The 20,926-nt window shown below is 39.1% G+C and overlaps 1 protein-coding gene across 3 annotated transcripts in view; it reads right to left on the bottom strand.

Annotated features, from left to right (window-relative positions):
• Nucleotides 1-20,879, bottom strand: part of bmp2k (BMP2 inducible kinase) — a 103,576-nt gene extending 82,697 nt beyond the window's left edge. For 2 of the 3 annotated variants that reach the window (XM_072591744.1, XM_072591749.1), the window contains exon 1: nt 20,699-20,879. In XM_072591744.1, the coding sequence (XP_072447845.1) occupies nt 20,699-20,873 (175 nt within the window). In that variant the 5' untranslated portion in view covers nt 20,874-20,879. Of the gene's footprint in view, nt 1-20,252; nt 20,271-20,698 lie in introns of all 3 variants that reach the window. The other variant, XM_072591776.1, reaches the window with a different exon arrangement.
• Between the last annotated feature and the right edge of the window lie 47 nt (nt 20,880-20,926).

Genomic DNA, 20,926 nt, shown 5'->3' with positions numbered 1-20,926 from the left:
TCCGTTTTAAGACTTCCTCCCCTCGTCTTCAGAAACTGCAGTATGGTTTGGTCCAAGATTTACTCCAGTACATTTTCAAGTGACTATATACTCTTTCTTGCAAGTTTGTGCAGTGCATGTTTGCAGGTGATAAACAGGGAGATACAGTTTTGTCTTCACTATGTAAACACAAACAACTTCCAACAGTGGGCAGTGGTTCGTGATTGTTAACAAAATGTTTGGGTGATTGTTTTAGTCCAGCTGTCTCAACTATTATCTTGTGTGTGTACATATTCCTCTTTTGTTTTCAAGAAATATTTTATGCCTGTCACAGGGATAAAATTAGCATATACTGTTACTCTTACTAAAAAGGAAGTGGTTTGCAAACATAGTAAAACTTGTGAACATTGATAAGATGGTCACAATGTTTCCTAAGTATAGAGCTGAAATACAATTATATTGTCTTACTGGATTAACAGCAAATCCCTAAATAATAAACATAAAATATCCATATTTAAAAAAAACAAAGATACCAGGCATCATGTTGAATAAACTATTCATTTTCTGGATTATATCATATGATGGGTGATCTTCTACTTTAGCTACACATTCCTTTATTATCTTCATATATCCCTTACTACCAAACATCTGCCTTAGTCTCAAATGTACTCAACAAGCAAGTACCTACAACTAAGACCCTATACAATTGGAGCAAGACTTGCTTCCTATTCATTTGCAGTAACATTTCCATGATTAGCAACAATGTTTTACCACAGGCAATTGCACTGTGGGTTAAACTCTTGCCATGGCTGGTGCAATTTAAAATCAACAATAAATCTGGCAAATATAATCATAGAATCCCTACAGTATGGAAACAGGCCCTTCAGCCCAACAAGTCCCCAGTGACCCTTTGAACAGTAACCCACACAACCCTATTCCCCGACCTTAATATCCTATATTTACCCCTGACTAATGCACCTAACCTACACAACCCTGAACACTATGGGCTATTTACCACGGCCATTTCACCTAAATTGCACACCTTTGGATTGTGGAAGGAGACCCATACAGACACTGGGAGAACGTGCAAACTCCACACAGGCAATCGCTCAAGACTGTAATCGAACCCGGGTCCTTGGCGCTGTGAGGCAGCACTGCTAATCACTGAGCTACTGTGTCACCCAAGTTACTCAAATGCCCTCTGTAAAGGCTGAGCAAGTCACTCAGTTCAGAGACAAAATATAGTTGATTCAAGTCAAGCTCACGCCTCATGAAAGCAAGGGAAAGAATTCAAAATAATTTAAGTTTGAGTACACATTATAAACAACGTTTGAAAGAAGTTGATTTTTCCAACACTATACATATTTATAAAATAAAGTTGTACTTTTTCTGTATAATGTCTATTCAGTACAAAAGCTATTGCACTGTATGTAAACTTTTGAATGCAACATTAAAATGAAGGCCCATTTTCCTTCTGATTTAGGCATTAAAGATTGCAACTATATTAATTTGCACAGAGGAGTGCGAGCTAATATTGATCCTTAAAAACACGAGGCAGATTATCTAGTTATCACAGGGCTGTCTGTGGGGTTTTGCTGTGTACAAACTCGGTATCAAGTTTCCCTACATTACACCAATGACCATGACAACGTATCTTAACGATAACAAAAATCTCAATTGCTTGAACAAATTTAGATAAGCTTTTAAGGGAAACGCAGACGTGCTTTTTTTTATAATTGATACAGAAAAATTAAAAAATTTAAACAAGGAAGTACAGCTTTTAAAACAATTTATGATCTCTATGTTTTATGGACATGACGATAATACAACATGGCACTAAAAGTTATTTGATCGTCATGTACAGCAGCAAATTGAAGAAACTTCTTTCCAAAAATGAACTACATTTGTAACCTATATAGTCAATATTTTCCAGAAAGGATAGATTCTGCCATGCTTGCCCAAGCTCCTGAGTTTTATTATTTGTCAAATAAACAGAAGTTTGAATGTGCTAATTATACTTCCCATGAACTTTGCGAACAGAGCTTCCCATTATCTTCCTAAGCACATTAACTCAAAAGTCTGGAGGTTCAATCTGTAGTTATCGGTTTCCTGCAATAACATGCCGACTGAACACATTCGGCACCAGCACTTCTCGATACAGTTGGAAATGTTCCAGCTAAATTAATTAAGTGCCAAAAAATGATAGCATTGCATATTCAGCTAAATATCATGTATTTTATTAGAGGAAGACAGAGTCATTCAGGAAGAAGGGGAGGTTACGACTTCTTGTTAACTGTGACCCAACTGGTTATTTAAAGTGAACATCAACATCAAAATAAAGCATGATGCACTGATCAGGGACACGGGGAAACAGATCAGAGGAGAATCTCAGTAAACATCATATGCATCGATTTGAATTTTGAAATAAAGAAAAGGAAACCAATGAACAGAACCGATACTAATCTGCAGACAAGTAACCAATTTTAACCAGAAGAATAGACACAAATGTTACAACATTTCCAATGCAAACTGCAAGGTGGGATAACCAAACATCATGCAACATATTATTTTGAAGATCAGAAAATCAGTTGAGCTGTCAACAATTCAACACAAATTGTGACTCAGTTCCATGACATTGTTATCTCCCATTGCCTGTAAATTTATGAAAGTTACAACATTATATATTCACAGCATTAATTTTAAGAGCAGGGAGGTCATGTTGGAGCTGTACAAAACTCACAAAATAAGGATGTGACTGCACTGGAGGGGGTGTAAAGGAGATTTACTTTAGGATACAGCATTTCCGGTAAGATAGGCTAAATAAGCTTGGGTTGCTTTATTTGGAGCAGAGATGATTGAGGTGGGACCTGATATAGATGTTTAAGCATATGAGGGATTTGGATAGGGTGAATAGAAAGCAACTGTTCCTCTTAATTGAAGTCAATAAAGTGAAAAGTGAGGTGGTGTACAGTGAATTTGAGGAAAAAAAAATTCTCCAAAGGGCACAGAGATGTGGAATGCACCAACCCACGAGATTAATTGAAGTGGGTAACCTCACAACCATTAAAAAGTACTTGGACGAGCACTTGAAATGCTTGAGGCTAATGACCCTGGTGCTGAAAAGTCGGTAGTATTTAGATGGTGACAGACTTGACAAGCCAAAGGACCTCTTCTGTACTATTATTCTTCAATTCATTCTAGCTGCAATAAATACTCACACTCGCTTATTCAGACATTTCGTTATTCCAAACTTGCAGCATTTCGCCAATATTAATTCCCAATAGAAGTGAAGACAAGAATTCCCTTAATTAAACGCAATCCATGTGACAAATGTCATGACTGGATTTCTCTTAACTGGAGTTTCTCAACCTCATGTAACTTATTGCGCAACAAGAGTCTGCAAGTTATGCTCCTTGCTTTTCCCAACCTTGCAGTCAGGTCTTCCTTTAGGAATGGCAACTGTGATCCATTGGTGTAAACATTTGCTGACAGCAATAATAAAAGGCGGATCACAGGTAACACTCCTTGCTTTGTTGTAACGGCTGCCATTTCCAAACGTTCAGACAACTGACAATACAGGTGATCATGCAGATTGTTTGGGTATGGGGGCGGGGGGGGGGGGGGGGGGGGGGCTGCTTGTTTCTGGAGTAGGCCAGTGATAAACAACAGCACAAAATTTGGATTAGCATTGAAATTAAAGTATCATGCAACAAAGTTTCAGCCTCCAACACCAAGGTGTTGTCATGGAGTGGGCCAGACCTCCTCAAAACATGCCAAGAGAGTTGCCCAGAACCTAAACTTTACTAGTTGTTTCAAAAGGTGCAACACTGATATTCCAGGAGGGATGCAGCTGGTCAAACCACTTTGGTTTTGAACAATGCAGAATTTATTTACAAGATTACCGATTGAAACACAAACAAAAAAGAACATATAAAAGAACTTAACCTAATTGAAACCCAACAGATTATACCAATTTAATCGTGATGCTCCCAATAATTGCAACAATCCCCAAAAATACGCCTTGGCACAAAAAGTAAAATCAAGCAAAGGGTCATACAAGAGAGATATTAGAGTGAGAGGGTCAGCATGGACCAGCAGCTTCACAACTGCCTGACTGCTTTCAGTGAAGAGCCCGACTGCCAAAAAAAAAATCAAACAAAAGAAGGAAAGCTGAGCTGTAAGAAACTGGCTATTCCCCTTTCATTGTACAAGTGTTTTTTTTTAAACTTGAAAGCCTTTTTCCTGAAGGAAATTGGCTCTGAAACCCATCAAACTTCGACTTTTCAGAGTCTGTGCCTTTTACAACCTCTGGGAAAAAAAAGCCAAGGACACCAGAACCTTGTTAAAGGAGCAGCATTATCACAAAGGTCAACGTCAGAAATATGATCCACGTTTCTTTGCTTCAAAGACAATGACAATGCAGTAAAATTACTACTTTAGACAATTAATATTTTTGTCCTTTCCTCTTAACACTCTTCCATAACCTCTCTTTTCGACAAAATGTAAATTGGTTACCCCAGCTCTCAATTAAACAAAGTGCCTTTTGTGCTTCTATTCCAAGAAATTCAATACCAAACTAGCATGTGCTAACTACTCAAATTAAATAACAGTCAATTGTCACCAGTTTTCCAATTTGAAACTGTCTGCAACTCCACAAATAGAAAATCAGTAGCTGTGAATAGATAAAAGCAGTTGCCCATTACTGGTTGTTGTTTCAGTTCACCCATAGGTCTCGGAGAATCAGTTGGTGAGAACAGGTGATGGGGGTGGGTAGAACATCATAGGTGAATGAAATGTAAATACTTTCGAATTATACATCTGAGGATGTGGAACTTAATTTATCAGTCTGTCAGCATCTTGAGCACAAACCACCACTAACATCCAACAAATGTGAAATGTAGATGAAACTTAGAGAACACAATGTAAAGATGCCTAATGTGCTTTTGAAACAATTCTATTCTTGAGACAAAAGCAGGAACAGAATTAAGATAGAGATTCAAAGAATTACAACTATTTTACAAGAGGAAGAGAACAAAAATCAGAATCAAGGATGCTGGGAGACACTCCATTAACATTTGTGATATCATGTAGCATGGTTTTTATCATTAAGTAGACAATCAAAGTTATTGCTCAAGTTTCCCTGCAGCTAGAATAAAACAGCAGAATTAAGGTCTAACATTAATACAGATGAAACCGATCAAATATTCTGAGAACTACAATGGAGTAATGGAATTGTTAAGCCAAAGACTGCAACCAGAAAACAACTAAGATTTTTTTCTTAAGTTACACTATTCACAAGTCAGAATTGGGCTCATGCTGCATTCTTATAATTATTCGACAAAAAACAGTATTCTGCTGAAAAGGTACCAGCAAGAGTAATCTAATGAGTAATGGAGAAGTATTAGGAAAAGAAAGTCGTTAATTACAGAAAGAAGTCAAATAGGAGGGAAAAGCTCAATAAATGCATGATGTCAAATCAGATCAAAGAGGTAAATCTACTGCAGTGTTTAAAAATAAACTTAAATTCAGAATGGAGAGGTGACAACTTTTTTATTAAAAATTGAAATATTTCACTTGATACTCCAAGAATGCTAACCTGTAAATACCTTCTTAGGAAATTAACATAGTAATTCATCAGAACAACTTGAAATTGATCAGCTTGTCCATTGTCCAAATCTTTATTTCAAATGTTCAGTAACTATGGACTAATTTTGATTAAATTAGAAATATTAAACTGTTGTATTGTTCTTTTGTTTTCACTCAGGAAGAATTTTGAGGGGGGAGCAAAAGGAACAGTTAAATTAAGTTTTTGAAAAGCAGCCACTATGCATAGAAATTTAAGTTCTTTTTTAAAAAAAAGGACATTCAGACAAAAGGTAGTAAGATAGGTTAAACTGAATTTATTTATTCAGAGGTTAAATACTGAATAATTAAGTTGAGAATGGGTCATTTAGCATATCTGAGGCTGAGACAGATAGATTTTTAAATCAGGAAGGGATTCGAGTGTCATGGGGGAAAAAAGCAAGAAAAACAGAGTTGAGGATTGAGATCAACAATCTCACTGAATGGGAGAGCAGACTTGAAAAGTGGAATGGCCGACTTCTGCTCCTGTGTGTTATAATCTTTCAGGCTTGTCACAATAATCATAAAAACACTGCACCTATTCTGTTTATATACTCTTTCATTTGAAGCACAGGCAAAGTGATGCAGTCACCAAGATGACAAATCTGTTTTCAGAATCAGGACATTACACAATCAAGCAAAAAAAAAGGCACCAATGGTACGATACCCCAAGGAAAGAAGGTACTGCACTGGGGCTTGGAGTAGAATGCATGTAGTTTTGATTCAGAAAGTAAGCATCAGGCCCATTTTGAGAATGAGTTACCCTCAAAGATGATCCGGCAGTTAAAATTAGGTGAAATTTAATTATAAAAATAACTTGTATATTAAAAGTGTGCAAAATAAACCAGCTAACATTTTTAAGCATGATCCTCATTAAAATTAAGTTCACCAGTGGAAATACTGGAAGAACACAAAAGACAAAATATATAAAAAAAACTTAATCTTGGCAACCCTGAATATTTTGACTATTCCCAAATTTCTGTCCATCTTTTCCACAGCTCTAATCAATAATTTTTTCCAAAATAGGTTTCCACCCAGGCATTGCCTGAACAAAAATTAAAATATTTTGCATCCATGATGCTGATTCATTTTTTCACTTTGAATTCCCTGCAGTCTTTGATTTGATCAAAAATTCCACTTTAACTGTTGAGCTCAGTGAGACCATTCTTGTTTGTCACCACTCCTATCAAGCTCTGCAGCAATATCTCTGCCAATATGCCCTTTATCTTCCTCATTCGTGCACACACTGTCCTAAGGCAAAATTTCTAAACCACTGAATCAAAATTCAAAAATCTAAAACTGTGGATACAAAAATCAGAAATAATTCAAATACAAAGCTGATGACAGCCATTGCTTCATTCCAAGTATATTCTCTCAATCCTTCCATTGCTTATTCAGATAAATGAGTGCACATCACCACAAACCAAAAACTTATGCCAACAGTTCCTTTCTCCTCCTCAATTTTGGGCTGAACCAAGATATTCACAATCTCAGCATCTGAATAAAACAAGCAAAGTTTCAAATCTTGCATGTCCCTTCATCAAATTGACCATTCACTTCCACTTCCATATCATCTATTTCCACTACTATCCTCAACTATCCAAGGCTCACCCCTATATTTAATTATTCTAATAATGCCTCCATAAACCTGCCATCCAAGACTTGCTGCTCATATCCTGTACCAAAACTGCACTTCGTTTTGCTGCTATACATTGATTCTTAGTCACCTTTATTTCAAATTTTAAATTTTCAACCACAGTATGTCAAACTATTAGTCTATTTAATAATAACTCAGAGTGTTGGAAGGAAGGTACACAATCCTTTATCCAAAACTCCTTGGGGCAAGTTGCTTTTCAGATTTCGGAACTTTTCGGATTTCAGAATAAATGACATTTTCACAGTGAAATAAAAAAAACTTACCAAACAGCAGACTCATGTGTGACTAGTACAAACACTGAGACACAACTGATCGCTACCAGTTCTGGGCCACGCTGCCATGTCATATCTGAGTGACGTGGGTCAAGTGGATGTGGAGTTGGGTCACCTGTTCGCATGCCAAACAACCTTGTTTTCTATATATACACACACACTTTTTTTTAAAAATCAAGAAAACTTTGGATTTCGGAGTTTTTTGGATTTCGGATAAAAGGATTGTGTGCCTGTAGTAGATAACTTAGATAGAGGATTGGTTAACTAATAGAAGACAAAACTTGGATAAGCAGGGCATTTTAGGATGGCGTTGTATAACCCACAGGGGTCAATGCTGGGGCTACATATATATGAATGACCTCGATGAAGCGAATGTATCATACCCAAGTTAGGTGAAAATCTAAAGTGTGAGGGAAACAAAGACATTGCAAGGAGATACAGACAAGTTAAGACAGGTAATAATGTGACATATTGGGCGGGGGGGGGGGGGGGGCATCAGCAAACTTGGATACATGACTACTTGCTTTTTCATTTAAGTAATGAGTATATATTGTAAATAAACAAGACCCCAACACTGATCCTTGTGGCGTTCCACAAGTTACAGACTTCCAATTTTAAAAATGATTCATTCAGTCCACAATCTCTGCTTTTTGTCATTAATCATCCACTCATTAATATACATTTTGGTATGAAAAAGTAGAAAAGCAATCTTTTTTTAAAAAAAGACAAAACTTCTAAATGGGCACAAAGATTTTGATGTATTCATACAAGGAACACAGCAAGCAAGGGGATTGAACTACAACACAAGGTCTTGCTCCAAATTATGCTGGGCTCTGAAGAGACCACACTGACACAACAGTCTTGGGCTTCATACTTAAGCAAGGATAAACTTACATAGAAAAATAGTGAAGGTTTCCAGGATGAGAGGGTGATCCTTTTTTAACTAGCTGAGTAATCTGGTCTCTATTCTCTGCAGTTAAGAATGAGAGCTGATCCCATTCAAAGATAAGGATTGAGCCACTTGTCAGGGTAGCTGCTAAACCATTTTTACCTACCTGGAAAATCTAGAATGGAACATGATTTGGAGATGCCTGTGTTGGACTGGGGTGTACAAAGTTAAAAATCACATAACACCAGCTTATAGTCCAACAAGTTAAATTGGAAGCACACTAGCTTTCGGAGCGCCACTCCTTCATCAGGTGGTTGATGAAGGATCACCTGATGAAGGAGCGGCGCTCCGAAAGCTAGTGTGCTTCCAATTTAATCTGTTGGACTATAAACTGGTGTTGTGTGATTTTTAAACTGAGAATGGAACACAGTCTCAGGCTAAGAGGTCAATTATTTCAAACATTTATACAGCATAAGACTCTTCATTCAGTTGAATCTTTTAAATTGACTGTTCAGAAGACTATGAGACATAACACAACAAAAGTACTTCATTTGCCCCATTATTTTGTACAGTGTAATCAGTGGCTGTAATAATTGCCTTGGCCTACTCTAAAATTGTCACGTTACTGCTCAATTTTAATTAGTAGTGAAAATTCAGATTAACAAAGGTGGATAGTTAGTTCACATTGGAATTTATAAATTTAATCCCATTACCCTAATGTGTTTTGTTAAGCAATTTAATATTTAGTTAACAATCCTAAAAACATTTTATCGCCTCCATGCCCTCTCAAACGTTTTCATTAGCATGTGGTAGATAAGGTAGATGTTAAATGACTTAAAGAAAATTCAGCCCAAACTTTAATGATTTTACCAGTTTTCTTCTGTTTACAACTCTGCAACATAATGAATATTGTATTTTTGAAAGAAGCCTGACTAAAAAGTAGTGATGAATAAAGCAATGGCACAAAAAGCTTTTTTCATCTTATTTTGCAACTGCAAGTTGCATTTATACAGCATTGAACATAGTCAAATCTTAAAAGCCACTTTAATCCAGCTATATGAAACAAAATTTGACACAAGTCACAAAGAGTTATTGGGATTAATTGCAAAAATCTTGATTTTAAAAAAACGTCCTGGTTAGGAGTGCCTTTGAAGTAGGAAAGCAAGGTAGCGATGTAACATTTGGGAGATTGTTTCAGAGCATAGAACAGAGGCGGCTGAAGACCAGGCCACCACTGGTAGACTATTAAAAAATTTGAAATGCTCAACTGACCAGAATTTGATGAGCATAAATATCTTGGTGGTTTGTTTGGTTGTCAAACTTTGTGGAGGAAGGAAGGAGCAACATAATAAATAGGGTTAAAGACTTGAGTGAGTATTTCAAAACCTTGGGATTGGTGATCAAGGGACAAAATAAGTTACCAGGCGCAGAGATAATGGGTAGACTTTGTGCTAGCTTGAATCCAGGCAGAGTTTTGCAGAATCTAAGAGATTATACACAGAATCGAGCAATCAAAATTATATATTGTCCTTCTTTGGATCCTTTTAACAAAATAGGCAGGTGTGGATTTTGAACAACTAAAACAAAGCAAACAAAAATAACTTTCAGTGAATATCAAAACTATTTGTTTCCTACTCCCTCCATACCTTGCTGCACCTACCAGCTCAGCAAAAAACTAATGAAGCAGTGAAGCATGTGGGAATGGTGACATATGGTGGGGAACACAAGGAAATACAACAAAGCTATTCAGAGCAGTCAAACTTGGTACTGTGTATGCTTCTACTTGGATGGTGAATACATCTAACCAAGAATTCCACCTCTGGTAGAAAACATTGATACTAAAAATGCTTACCTTGATCTTTTTTGGAATAGAATTATCATAGCTAAAACATGTTGCTCGTACTAATAAAGGTAGCACACAAAAACAAAGTGGGAGTAGGCCATTTAATGTGGGTATGGCTGATCGTACCCTGTTCTTTCTCCCAATACACTTCAATCCCTTTAGTAGGAAGGGCATAGCTAACACCTTGAATACATTTTGACCTCAACTGCTTTCTGTGATAGAGAATTTCATAGGCTCAGTACTCACTCCTCTCCAGGTGAAGAAATTTCTTATCTCTGTCCTAAAATAGCTAACCCCATCTCCTTAAAAACTGTGACCTCTGGATTTCTCTTTAGAGAGCTGGCTTAAACTCAAATGGGCTAAAAGGCATCTGTCAATGCAACACCGATTCAGCACTGTTTCTGAAAAATTTCCAATCTTTTGCATTCCACCTACTATGGGGTGAAATCAGTGCATGAAAAATTATGGAAAACATGGATTTGATATGGTCCAATTCCAGTTTACATTTGCTGTCACTATGGACAGCTTCTTCTTTAAAGGCCACAATTTCCCCTCCCACATGAGTAAAGATGCCCTCCAATGCATCTCATCCACACCTCGCACTTCTGCCCTCGAACTTCACCCCTCCAACTGCAACAAGGACAGAACCCGCCCCCCCCCCCAATCACATCATCTGCTGACATTTCTGCCACCTACAAACAGACCCCACCAAATCCCTCCCCACTTTCCGTAAAGACCATTCCCTCAGAGACTACCTGGTCAGGTCCATGCCCTCTAACAACCCACCCTCCCCTCCTAGTACCTTCCCTGCCACTGCAGGAAGTGCAAACCTGCTCCCACACATCCCTCCTCAGCTCTGTCCAAGGAGCCAAAGGAGCCTTCCACATCCAAAGTTTCACCTGCACTTCCACACACTATTTATTGTACCCGTTGCTCTTGATGCAGTCTCATTTACTGTAGGGAGACTGGACACCTACTCGCAGAGTATTTCAGATAACATCTCCAGGACACCCTCACCAATCAACCCCACCGCCCCGAAGCTGAACATTTCAACTCCTCCTTCCACTCGGCTGAGGACATGCAGGTCCTGAGCCTCCTCCATTGCCACTCCCTTACCACCAGACGCCTGGAGGAGGAACGCCTTATCTTCTGTCTTGGGATCCTTCAACCCCAAGGCATCAACTTGGACCTCACCAGTTTCTTCATTTCCCCTCATCTTACCACACTTCCAGCTCAGCCCTGTCCTCATTACTTGTCCCACCTGTCAATCTTCCTTCCCACCTATCCGCTCTACCCTCCTCTCCGACCTATCACCTTTACCCCCGCCTTCATCCATCTATTGCACTCTCAGCTACCTTTTCCCCAGCCTCACCCCCCTCCCCTTTATCTCTCCAGCCCTGAGGCTCGCAACCCCATTCCTGATGAAGGGCTTTTGACCGAAACGTTGATTTCTCTGCACCTTGGATGCTGCCTGACCTGCTGTGCTTTTCCAGCACCACTCTAACTTAGACTCCAATTTCCAGCATCAACAGTACCCACTTTTGCCTCGCTCCTATCTTAGGCTTCCTGTCACTACTTACATAAGCCTTTATGTTTAATAATCTATTGAGCTGAATATATAAATTACTTGTTTCTCATTGTAGTCCAATTTCTCCACCACAGTTGTTAAATTACTGCTACAACAGGACTTTTACCATTAATGGTAGGGCCCTGGGTAGTGCTGTCGAACAGAGACACTTAGGGGTTCAAGTACATAATTCTTTGAAATTTGCATCATAGTTAGACGGCGTAGTTAATAACGCATTTAGCGAAGATTCTCTGAGTAAAGGACTTAGGACATCATGTTGGAGGTTGTCAGGACATTGGTGAGGCCTCTTCTGGAGTACAAAGTTAAAAAAATCACACATCAGGTGATTGTGATGAAGGAGTGTCGCTCCGAAACCTAGTGTGCTTCCAATTAAACCTGTTGGACTATAAGCTGGTGTGATTTTTAACTTTGTACACCCCAGTCCAACACCGGCATCTCCAAATCATGTCTTCTGGAGTACAATGTGTAGTTGTTAAAGCAGGGCAACCAGAAGGGCATTATAAAATTAGAGAGGGTTCAGAAAAAGTTTACCAATACATTGCCATTTGAGTATGAGTTATAAAAACAGACTGGGACTTTTTTCACAGGAGCATAGAAGGTTGAGGGGTGACCTGAATAGAGGTTTATAAAATCAAGAACAAAAGAGATAAGATGAATGGCAAGGGTCTTTACCCATGCTGTCTGACTATAGTACTGCATGAAACTCACACTCCTTCGTTGTGTGCATTCATCAAAAATTGTTTTAATTTATGCTACTTGCAAATTTTCTTTAAATTTATTGTACCCCATATTATTCCAATAAGTGAGTAAAGAATTTTAAACATTAGAAACTTCAAGTTTCTTTTGTACCATCAAGTAACTACTATTTCATCGAGTATCTATTCAATCAAAACTGGATAATCACAACATGAAAATTGAATTCTTCATCATGGGAGGTTGTTCGGCCCATCACATCTATGTTGGCTCCTTGAAAGTTCTATCCTGTGTATCCATGTCTGCATGGGTCCATATCAGTCTTTTTATATGTTATTCTTGAACCCTTTCATGCAGTGCATTCATAACTCGCCATGTTCTCATTATCCACAGATTCTTTTGCCAGTTACTTGACACTCTGGCCGCTGACCCTATGTGAAGTTATTAACAGTGAGTACAATCCACGTTTCTAAATATAGCTAAAAACTTAGTTCTTAAATGGAGGCCATATTTATGTGTCAAAAATGGAAATATTGCCATTGAATTTATGCTATTGTGTCTAGCACTGTCTTGAATTGGTCATCGGAAACATCAGAATCTGAATTCAAGTCAAAAAACAGCGATATTCTCTATACAATTTACAGTTTGAGTGGGACTATTCAGCCATTAAAAATGATCTGTCCTTGAATGTTGTCAAAATTGAACTCTCATATCCACTTACAGCTGGTCAACCAAATATTCTACTTTCCACATATGGTGCAGGAGAGAAATTAATATATGTTCAGCACTTCCCATGCTTTGCCAACCACCACCCTGAAAGGGCCAACATTGAAACTATCAAACACTACAACAACTTGATCCTCTACAAATTTTGGCAGCAAGCGTTTGACAACAGAGGCCTCCACAATTCAACTAAAGTTCGAGAGTAAAGAGCAGTTATCATCTCCCATTCCTAGACTGGGCATTCTTCAAAAAATTCATTCATGGGATGTGGCTGTTGCCGGTTCCTGGAGAATGTGGTGGTGAGCTGCCTTCTTAAACTATCGCAATCTATTTGGTATCAGTGCCATTAGTGAAGAAGCTCTGAAGTTTTGACTGTGATACTGAAGAAAGAATGGCAAATGGCTTGAATGGGAACATGCAGGTGGCAGAATTCTCGTGTATATGCGGTGCTTGTTCTTCTAGATAAAACGGTTATGAGTTTAGAAGGTGTTATCTAAGGAATCTTGGTGAATTTCTACATTGCATATTGTATGCTGCTGTGACTGTGCATCGGCGGTGATGTGAATGAGTGTGGATGTGGTGCCTCTCAAATGTGCTGTTTTATCCTAGATAGTATCAAATTTCTAGTATTGTTACAGCTGCATTCATCTTGGGAAGTGAAAAGTAATCCATCACTCTTCTGAGTTGATCCATTGTATATGATGGGCACACTTTGGGAAACATGAAGTGAGTCACTTGCTGCAGGATTTCTAGCCTGCTCTTGCAGCCACAGATATTATAGAGCTAGTCTAATACAGTTTATGGTCAATGACAACCCCCAGGATGTTGATAGTGGGGGAATTCAGTCATGGTAGTGCCACTGAACATCATGAGGCAACAGCTAGATTCTCTCTTGATGGAGATGACTGTAACCTAACCCTGTGGTACAAATGCTACTTTCCACTTGCTGGCCAGAACCAGGATGATATCCGTTTGGTTATGGACTGCTTCGGTACGTGAGTCAAGAATTATATTGAACATCGCGCAGTGACCATCTTCACTTCTGAACTAATGATGGAAGGTTGGTCATTGATGAAGTTGTTTGAGCCCAGGACTCTAACGTGAGCTACAACTGCAGTGTTATCCTGGAGCTGAGAGGACTGATTTCAAACAATCAAAACAACTCCCTACGTGCCAGATTCCTCGAATCCAACTGACTTGATTTTAACAGAGCTCCTTTCCACCACAATTGGCCAAAATCAAGTCAGTTGGATATTTGAATTAAGTCTATAATGAGGTTAGTAACTGACTGGCCCTGGTGGAACCCAAACTTAGCATCATTGAGCAGGTTATTGCGCAGCAAGTGCTGGTTGACAGCACTGGCGATGACACCTTTCATCACTGATCATAGTTAGAACAATAAAAACTTGGAGAAGTTCTCTGAAGAACCAAAGACAATTAGACATATGAGCAGAATTAGGCCTTTCACTCTGCTGCCTGGCTTGCTGTGTTCTTCCAGCCTCCTGCCTGTTTACTTTGGATTCCAGCATTTGCAGGGGTTTTTTTTGTCTGTCATTCGATCATGGCTGATATGTTTCTCAACCCCATTCTCCTGCCTTCACCCTGTAATCCTTGATCCCATTACCAATCAAGAATCTCTCAGCCCTAAAGACACTGAATAATTTGGACTCCACAGTTTTATGCAGCAATGAGTTCCACAGATTAACCACATTCTAGCTGAAGAAATTCCTCCTCATCTCAGTTCTAAAAGGTTGTCCCTTTACTTTCATGCTGGCACTGGAAACATCATCTACTCATCCACTCTATCCAAGCCTCTCCATATTCTGTAAGTTTCAATCAGATTCCCCTCGTCCTTCAAAATTCCACTGAATACAGACAGAACTCAACCACTCATAAACTTGTCATCCCCAAGAGTATCCTCAAACCTTGTATGGAGATGCTCCAATGTTAGAACATCCTTTCCTTAGATACTGGGCCCAAAACTACACAAAATATTCCAAATGTGGTCCAACCACAGCCTTCTTTGCACAGTCTCCATGCCTTCCCATGTCATTCTGTAGCCTCCCCACTTCCTCAACACTACATGCCCATCCATCTTTCCTTTCATCATCTGAAAACTTAGCAAAAATGCCTTCAGTTCCTCCATCCAGGTCATTACGGTATATCATGAATAGTTGTGGTCTCAACACAAACTCCACTCGTCACAGGCTGCCATCCTCTAAAAGACCCTTTTCACCCCAGTCAATTCTCCGTCCATGTCCCTTGCCCCTTTCCAAAGACCTTCTGGAAATCTAAATAGATTACTGGCTCTTTGTCTCTAACTTGCTCATTACCACCTCAAACGAATTCTAACAAGCATGAAGCAGCTGTACCGACAACCCTATTTTAGAATGTGCTTCCAAGTCCTCTGCAATCTCAACCTTAATAGAGGACTCTTAAAATCTTACCAATGACTGAGGTCAGACTAACCAGCCTATTGTTTCCTGTCTTCTGTTCCCCACCCTTCTTCACTAGGACTAATTAGTCATTATCCAGTCCTCTGGGACCATTCCTGACGATTCACCCACAATGACTCCACAACTTTCTCAGCTATCTCCTTCAAACCTCTGAGTGTAGATTATCCAGTCCAGGTAGGTCATCCACCTTCAGATCTTTCGGCTTCCGCAGCACATTCTCCTTAGTGATAGCTACTGTACTCATCCCTGCTTTCTGACTCTAAGTTCTGATATGTATCTGGTGAAATCTGCTGGTGTCTTCCACTGTAAAAATTGATGCAAAGCACCTATTCAGTTCAAATCATTCCTTTGTTCCCCATCACTACTTCTCTAGCCTCATTTTCCAATGGTCTAATGTTCATTCTTGTCTCTCTCTAAGCATTTAGATATCTTAAAAAAAACGCGCAAACTTCCTTTTATATTACTAGCTAGCTTATCCTCATTTCATCCTCCCCACACTTACTGTTGTTTTTAGTTGCCCTCAGCTAGTTATTAAAGATTAATCACTAATCTTCAGCAAATTGTATTTCTGGCAAATTTACTTTTATATTCTATTTCCTCACATTCCAACCATGCTTGCCACTTCTACTAAAACAATATTATCCTTAATTTACCTGGCAATTCAGAGATGGATGGACATTTCTTGATGAGATTTGGTATTTTAATAGAATTTATTTCTGTTGAATCTTTTTAAGTGGTTTCTTTAATGTTTGCTCAATTTTTTTAAAAAATCACCCAATTTTATAGTGTCTATATGAAATCAACCTTATCCAGCCTGTTTCTCTATTACAATAAGCATCTGCATTGTACAACAAATCCAAGAAAAATGCAAGGAACAAGAACTGCTATAGATGTCATTTCTGACATCAAAATTGAAAAGTGAGTTTTTTTCTTTCATACAATCATGAAAACAATTGTACCCTATCATTGCTAAACACAGTAAGAGAACATGCACGACAAAGTGACTAATTAACAAAAAGTAATCCAACGAGAATTTCCTAAAAGGTGAATTGAAATTTACACAAGTCTTGGCCTTACGCTAAGCTTATGCTTGCAAATTGTCACAGAAAATTACAAGTTGAGACTTCCGAGAGCAGTCAGAAAAATATTTACAGATCTGCTATTCCAGGAAAAGAATGATACTAGCTGACAAATTCGCGTCAAATGTTACAACTAGGAAAAACATAAAATGTTTAAAAACTATGAAAGCAGTTTAAAGATCAAGCACTTCTGTTGACAAAGCACTTGTAATGTCATCAATGTTGGTAACCAGACAATAGTTTAATTACGAGTAGCCTTCACGATCATTCCAACAGACTAGAACGTATAACAGATGGTGGAGGTCCACTGTGATCAGTCAGAATGGGGTATTTTCATGACATCTGCAAGAGTAATACTATTATTTTGAATTTTGACGTAGTGAAGGATTGTATTTGCTAACCACTAAGTTTCTACTAGTAGGAAACTGTACAGAAAAGGAAAAGAAATAGAAGTACTGGGATACTACTAAATCAACACTCTGCCTGGAATGTGCAACTTGATGCAGTCAAGGGCACTGTACAACTGACAAACTGTTAACTGTTGGATTAGATACCTACAAACAGCAAGCAAACTCATTAAAATTGGGTTATTTTTCAAATTGCTTTCAACAACCCAACTCAAACATTATATGGATTACCGAAAGAACGTGATCGCTATCCTACAAATGTTTTAAAGTGATGTGACTGCAACGGTGACAAGGACCTGGAACAAACAGGTTGTTTTACAAAGAAATATTTTACAGGGTCAGCTTGTATTCACTGGAGTTTTATTGGAACATATAAAATCCTGAGGAGTCTCGACCAGGTAGATGTCAAAAGGATACTTCCTCTTATGGGAGAATCCTGAACTCGGGCTACTGTTTAAAAATCACCGGTTGACCCATTTAAAAACAGATTAGGCAATTTTTTTTCCTGAGTCTTTAGACTTTTTGGAATTTTTTTTGGGGGGAAAAAAAGGAGTCCTTAAAAATATTGAAGGCAGAAGATGGATTTTAGTCAAGCAAGATGGGGTGAAACATTGTCAAAAAGGAGGATGAGGCTACAATCAATCAGCCATAATTTTATTAAATGGCAGACGAGAGGGACTCTGCTCCTAACTCACATGCAAGAGCAACAGAGAAATTCCATCGTCAATATCTTTGGGTATGCACATCTTTGCCAGAATGGAACTTTCTGAAGCAGTGTTGGTTGAAATACCAGAGATAGGGACTGACTTCCGTGGGTGTAGGTCATCGTCATACTGAGCACATTTCAGTGACAGCCTCACAGGACAGATGCAGTCTCTTCTGGCATTGCTTCTCTGGAGGCAGTTCATTCAGATCCTGGAGATTCTGGGTTGTGTTGCTACTCTGTCTGCTTTTGTTAACCATCCTGTCTGGTCTTGTGTTGTCTGTTACCAATCTGTGAATTGTAACTTCTGCTGCTGCGGTGAAGGCTGCCATGATGGCTCTGCACCATGGATTTAATTTTGTGCGCACAATTCCTTGATGTTTTAACCTCTTTATCACACCTCCTTTAAAAGCTCATTCTTCTTTTTATCCTACCCACCCTTACACGAATAGAAATCATTTCAGCTTTTAAAGCAAAAGTCAGAGGACTGTTGTGAAAAAACCACATCATGGACCAGTTTCTGAAGTACAGTGCGCTAATGGTGAAGTTAAAAAGCATGTAAAATTTAAATAGCAGGGATGTATATGACAATTAATAGGTAGGCAACAAATGTAATGGATTAGTGGTGCTGGAAGAGCACAGCAGTTCAGGCAGCATCCGAGGAGCAGTAAAATTGACAAATGTCATGAGCTACTAAGCAGCATCACTGCTTCCCTTCCTTTCTGCTTCAAGGAATGGCACTCCTTTAGCCAGCCTTCAGGACTCCAACCTGGGTCTTCCCATGCCAATATCTGGCCCCTCCCACCATGTTTCTAACAGACTTCGTTAAAATTCATCCGATATCTAATGTGACCATATTACAAAATAATTTCTTGACTATATAACAAGATTTGTATCATTGGGTTGGTCTGACAATAAAGGTACCTTTTAAAAACCTCTCAATGTTAGAAACTAAATGACTACACAAGTCCAGTATCATTACAGAAGCCAGAAATAAGTAACATGTATAACCAAGTTCTCTCCACCGTTTGGTTCTAGGACCATTTGATTGATAATCCATTCAACACAATTTTCAAAACATTTACAACAAAATATCAAAATCATGCCTCTTAGTCGGATCTAGACTTTGATTGTACTAATATTTTAGTGGGATGTAATTGGGAGAAAGAAAGAAAATTGGAAAAGCAACTCCAAGTTATGAAAAGCAAATAGTCAAACAAATACAAGACACCAAGTGGAATGAAGACAAAACCTAAGTGGTAGTGGGGGGGGAAAAAAAGCTTTACAAAGCTGACAAGTCAGCCTACCACTGTGAGCAATTTAGCATGGCCCGTTCACCTAACCTGCACGTCTTTGTACTGTGGGAGGAAACCGGAGCACATGGAGGAAACCCACACAGATACAGGAAGAATGTGCAAACTCCACACAGATACAGTTGCCAAGGCTGGAATCAAACCTGGGTTCCTGGCACCATGAGGCAGCAATGCTAATCACTGAGCCACTGTGCCACCCCATTAATCTATGAATCTGAGTTCCTGAGATATTAAGCAGCTCTGGCAATGGGGGATAAACAGTTGACATTAAGTCCAATAATGACGTCTTTGGCCTGGTGAGTTTCTTCATCACTGTTTATTTCAGATAAACAGCATTTTTCATTACTTCACTACAAGTAGATAGACTCTTGCTGGACAAATCAACGTAGATGGGAATGTGGAATTCAAAACTCAAATACTGTCAGCTGTTTTTTTTTCAATGGCAGGGCAGGGGTTAAATGCTCCTATTTCATTTGTTTCTACTATTCAATGCACAGAAATCAAGAACAAGTTTGTGCAGCACAAGAAAGTCAAGTCATTTTACAAGATATTAATATTTTGCAAAATAAATTCATGTCCTACTTATGTTGTTCATTAAAAAGTAGGTATTGTGCCATTCATGATCAAACAACCCTTTCCTGCACTTAGCTTTGACTGTGATACAATGTTACATGCTATATTTCAGTAGTCACTGAATGTCCTGTGCACTGAGTTGAGAAATAATGTAACAAATTAATGCAATAATATATCTTACATGTACACATCATGTGTCAAAATCATAAAAACACTCAACTTCTACTTGTCAGAAATTATGGTGCTTCATCACTGAGATGGAAAACAATCCCATAATGCAAGCAAATTGACACGCTTCAGACTCAATACTGTGACCCTTATGTTACTGGACAGTAAAAAGTACACTAACATGCTATGCTGCACAGACAAATTTTTTCAGATGTATTTGGTAAGTTTGATTTGCACAAACAGGACTGCAGAGAGCAGAAAAAAATACTGACATTTGTCACACTTACATTAAAACACACCGCAGGCTAAGGGATCAAAAGAAGACAACATTAAAATAAAATCCGATAAGAGCACGGGGCAAACAGGTATTTTAAAAGAAAATTGTAGGCGAAGTGTCGTTTGTCAAAATATCTCCACAGTTCACATACTTCGGCACCACCCAACCCCAATATCATTTAAAAAGAAAAACTCTGTCTGACAAGAACTTGTGAATGAATAAACGGTGCAAAATAAAAACCGAACGGAGCAAAGGCTGGGAGGGAAGGGGAGGTTGGCGGGGAGAGTGATCGGTCAGTATTGAGAAGTGAGAGATAGTGGACTGGGTGGATCGGGTCTGCCCGGGGTTACAATATACTCCATCAGCCCCCCCGCCCTTTCCCCTCCCGTCCTCCCAACCTCACCCCACAAGCTCCCACCTCCTCACCTCCACCCCCGGCCCTCTACACAAACACACCTTCGGCGATCAGCTCCTCCACCGTCACCTGGTAACGGCCCACGCTGAACACTCTGCCCAGGTAGTTGGCGGCACTTCCCGTCGACGACCCGCCGCCGCCGCCTCCTCCTCCTCCTCCACCAGCTCCGACATAACCCGCACCCTCGGGCTTCGAGATGCGTGAGAATTTCTTCATGGCTCACAGAGCGGACAGGCAACTTCTTAAAAGTGGTGCGGAGCGCCAAAACA

Source organism: Chiloscyllium punctatum, chromosome 1 (genome assembly GCF_047496795.1).
Source record: "Chiloscyllium punctatum isolate Juve2018m chromosome 1, sChiPun1.3, whole genome shotgun sequence".
NCBI classification, from domain to species: domain Eukaryota; kingdom Metazoa; phylum Chordata; class Chondrichthyes; order Orectolobiformes; family Hemiscylliidae; genus Chiloscyllium; species Chiloscyllium punctatum.
The sequence above is the reverse complement of the archived record's forward strand: the minus strand, read 5'-3'. Positions and strand labels throughout refer to the sequence as shown.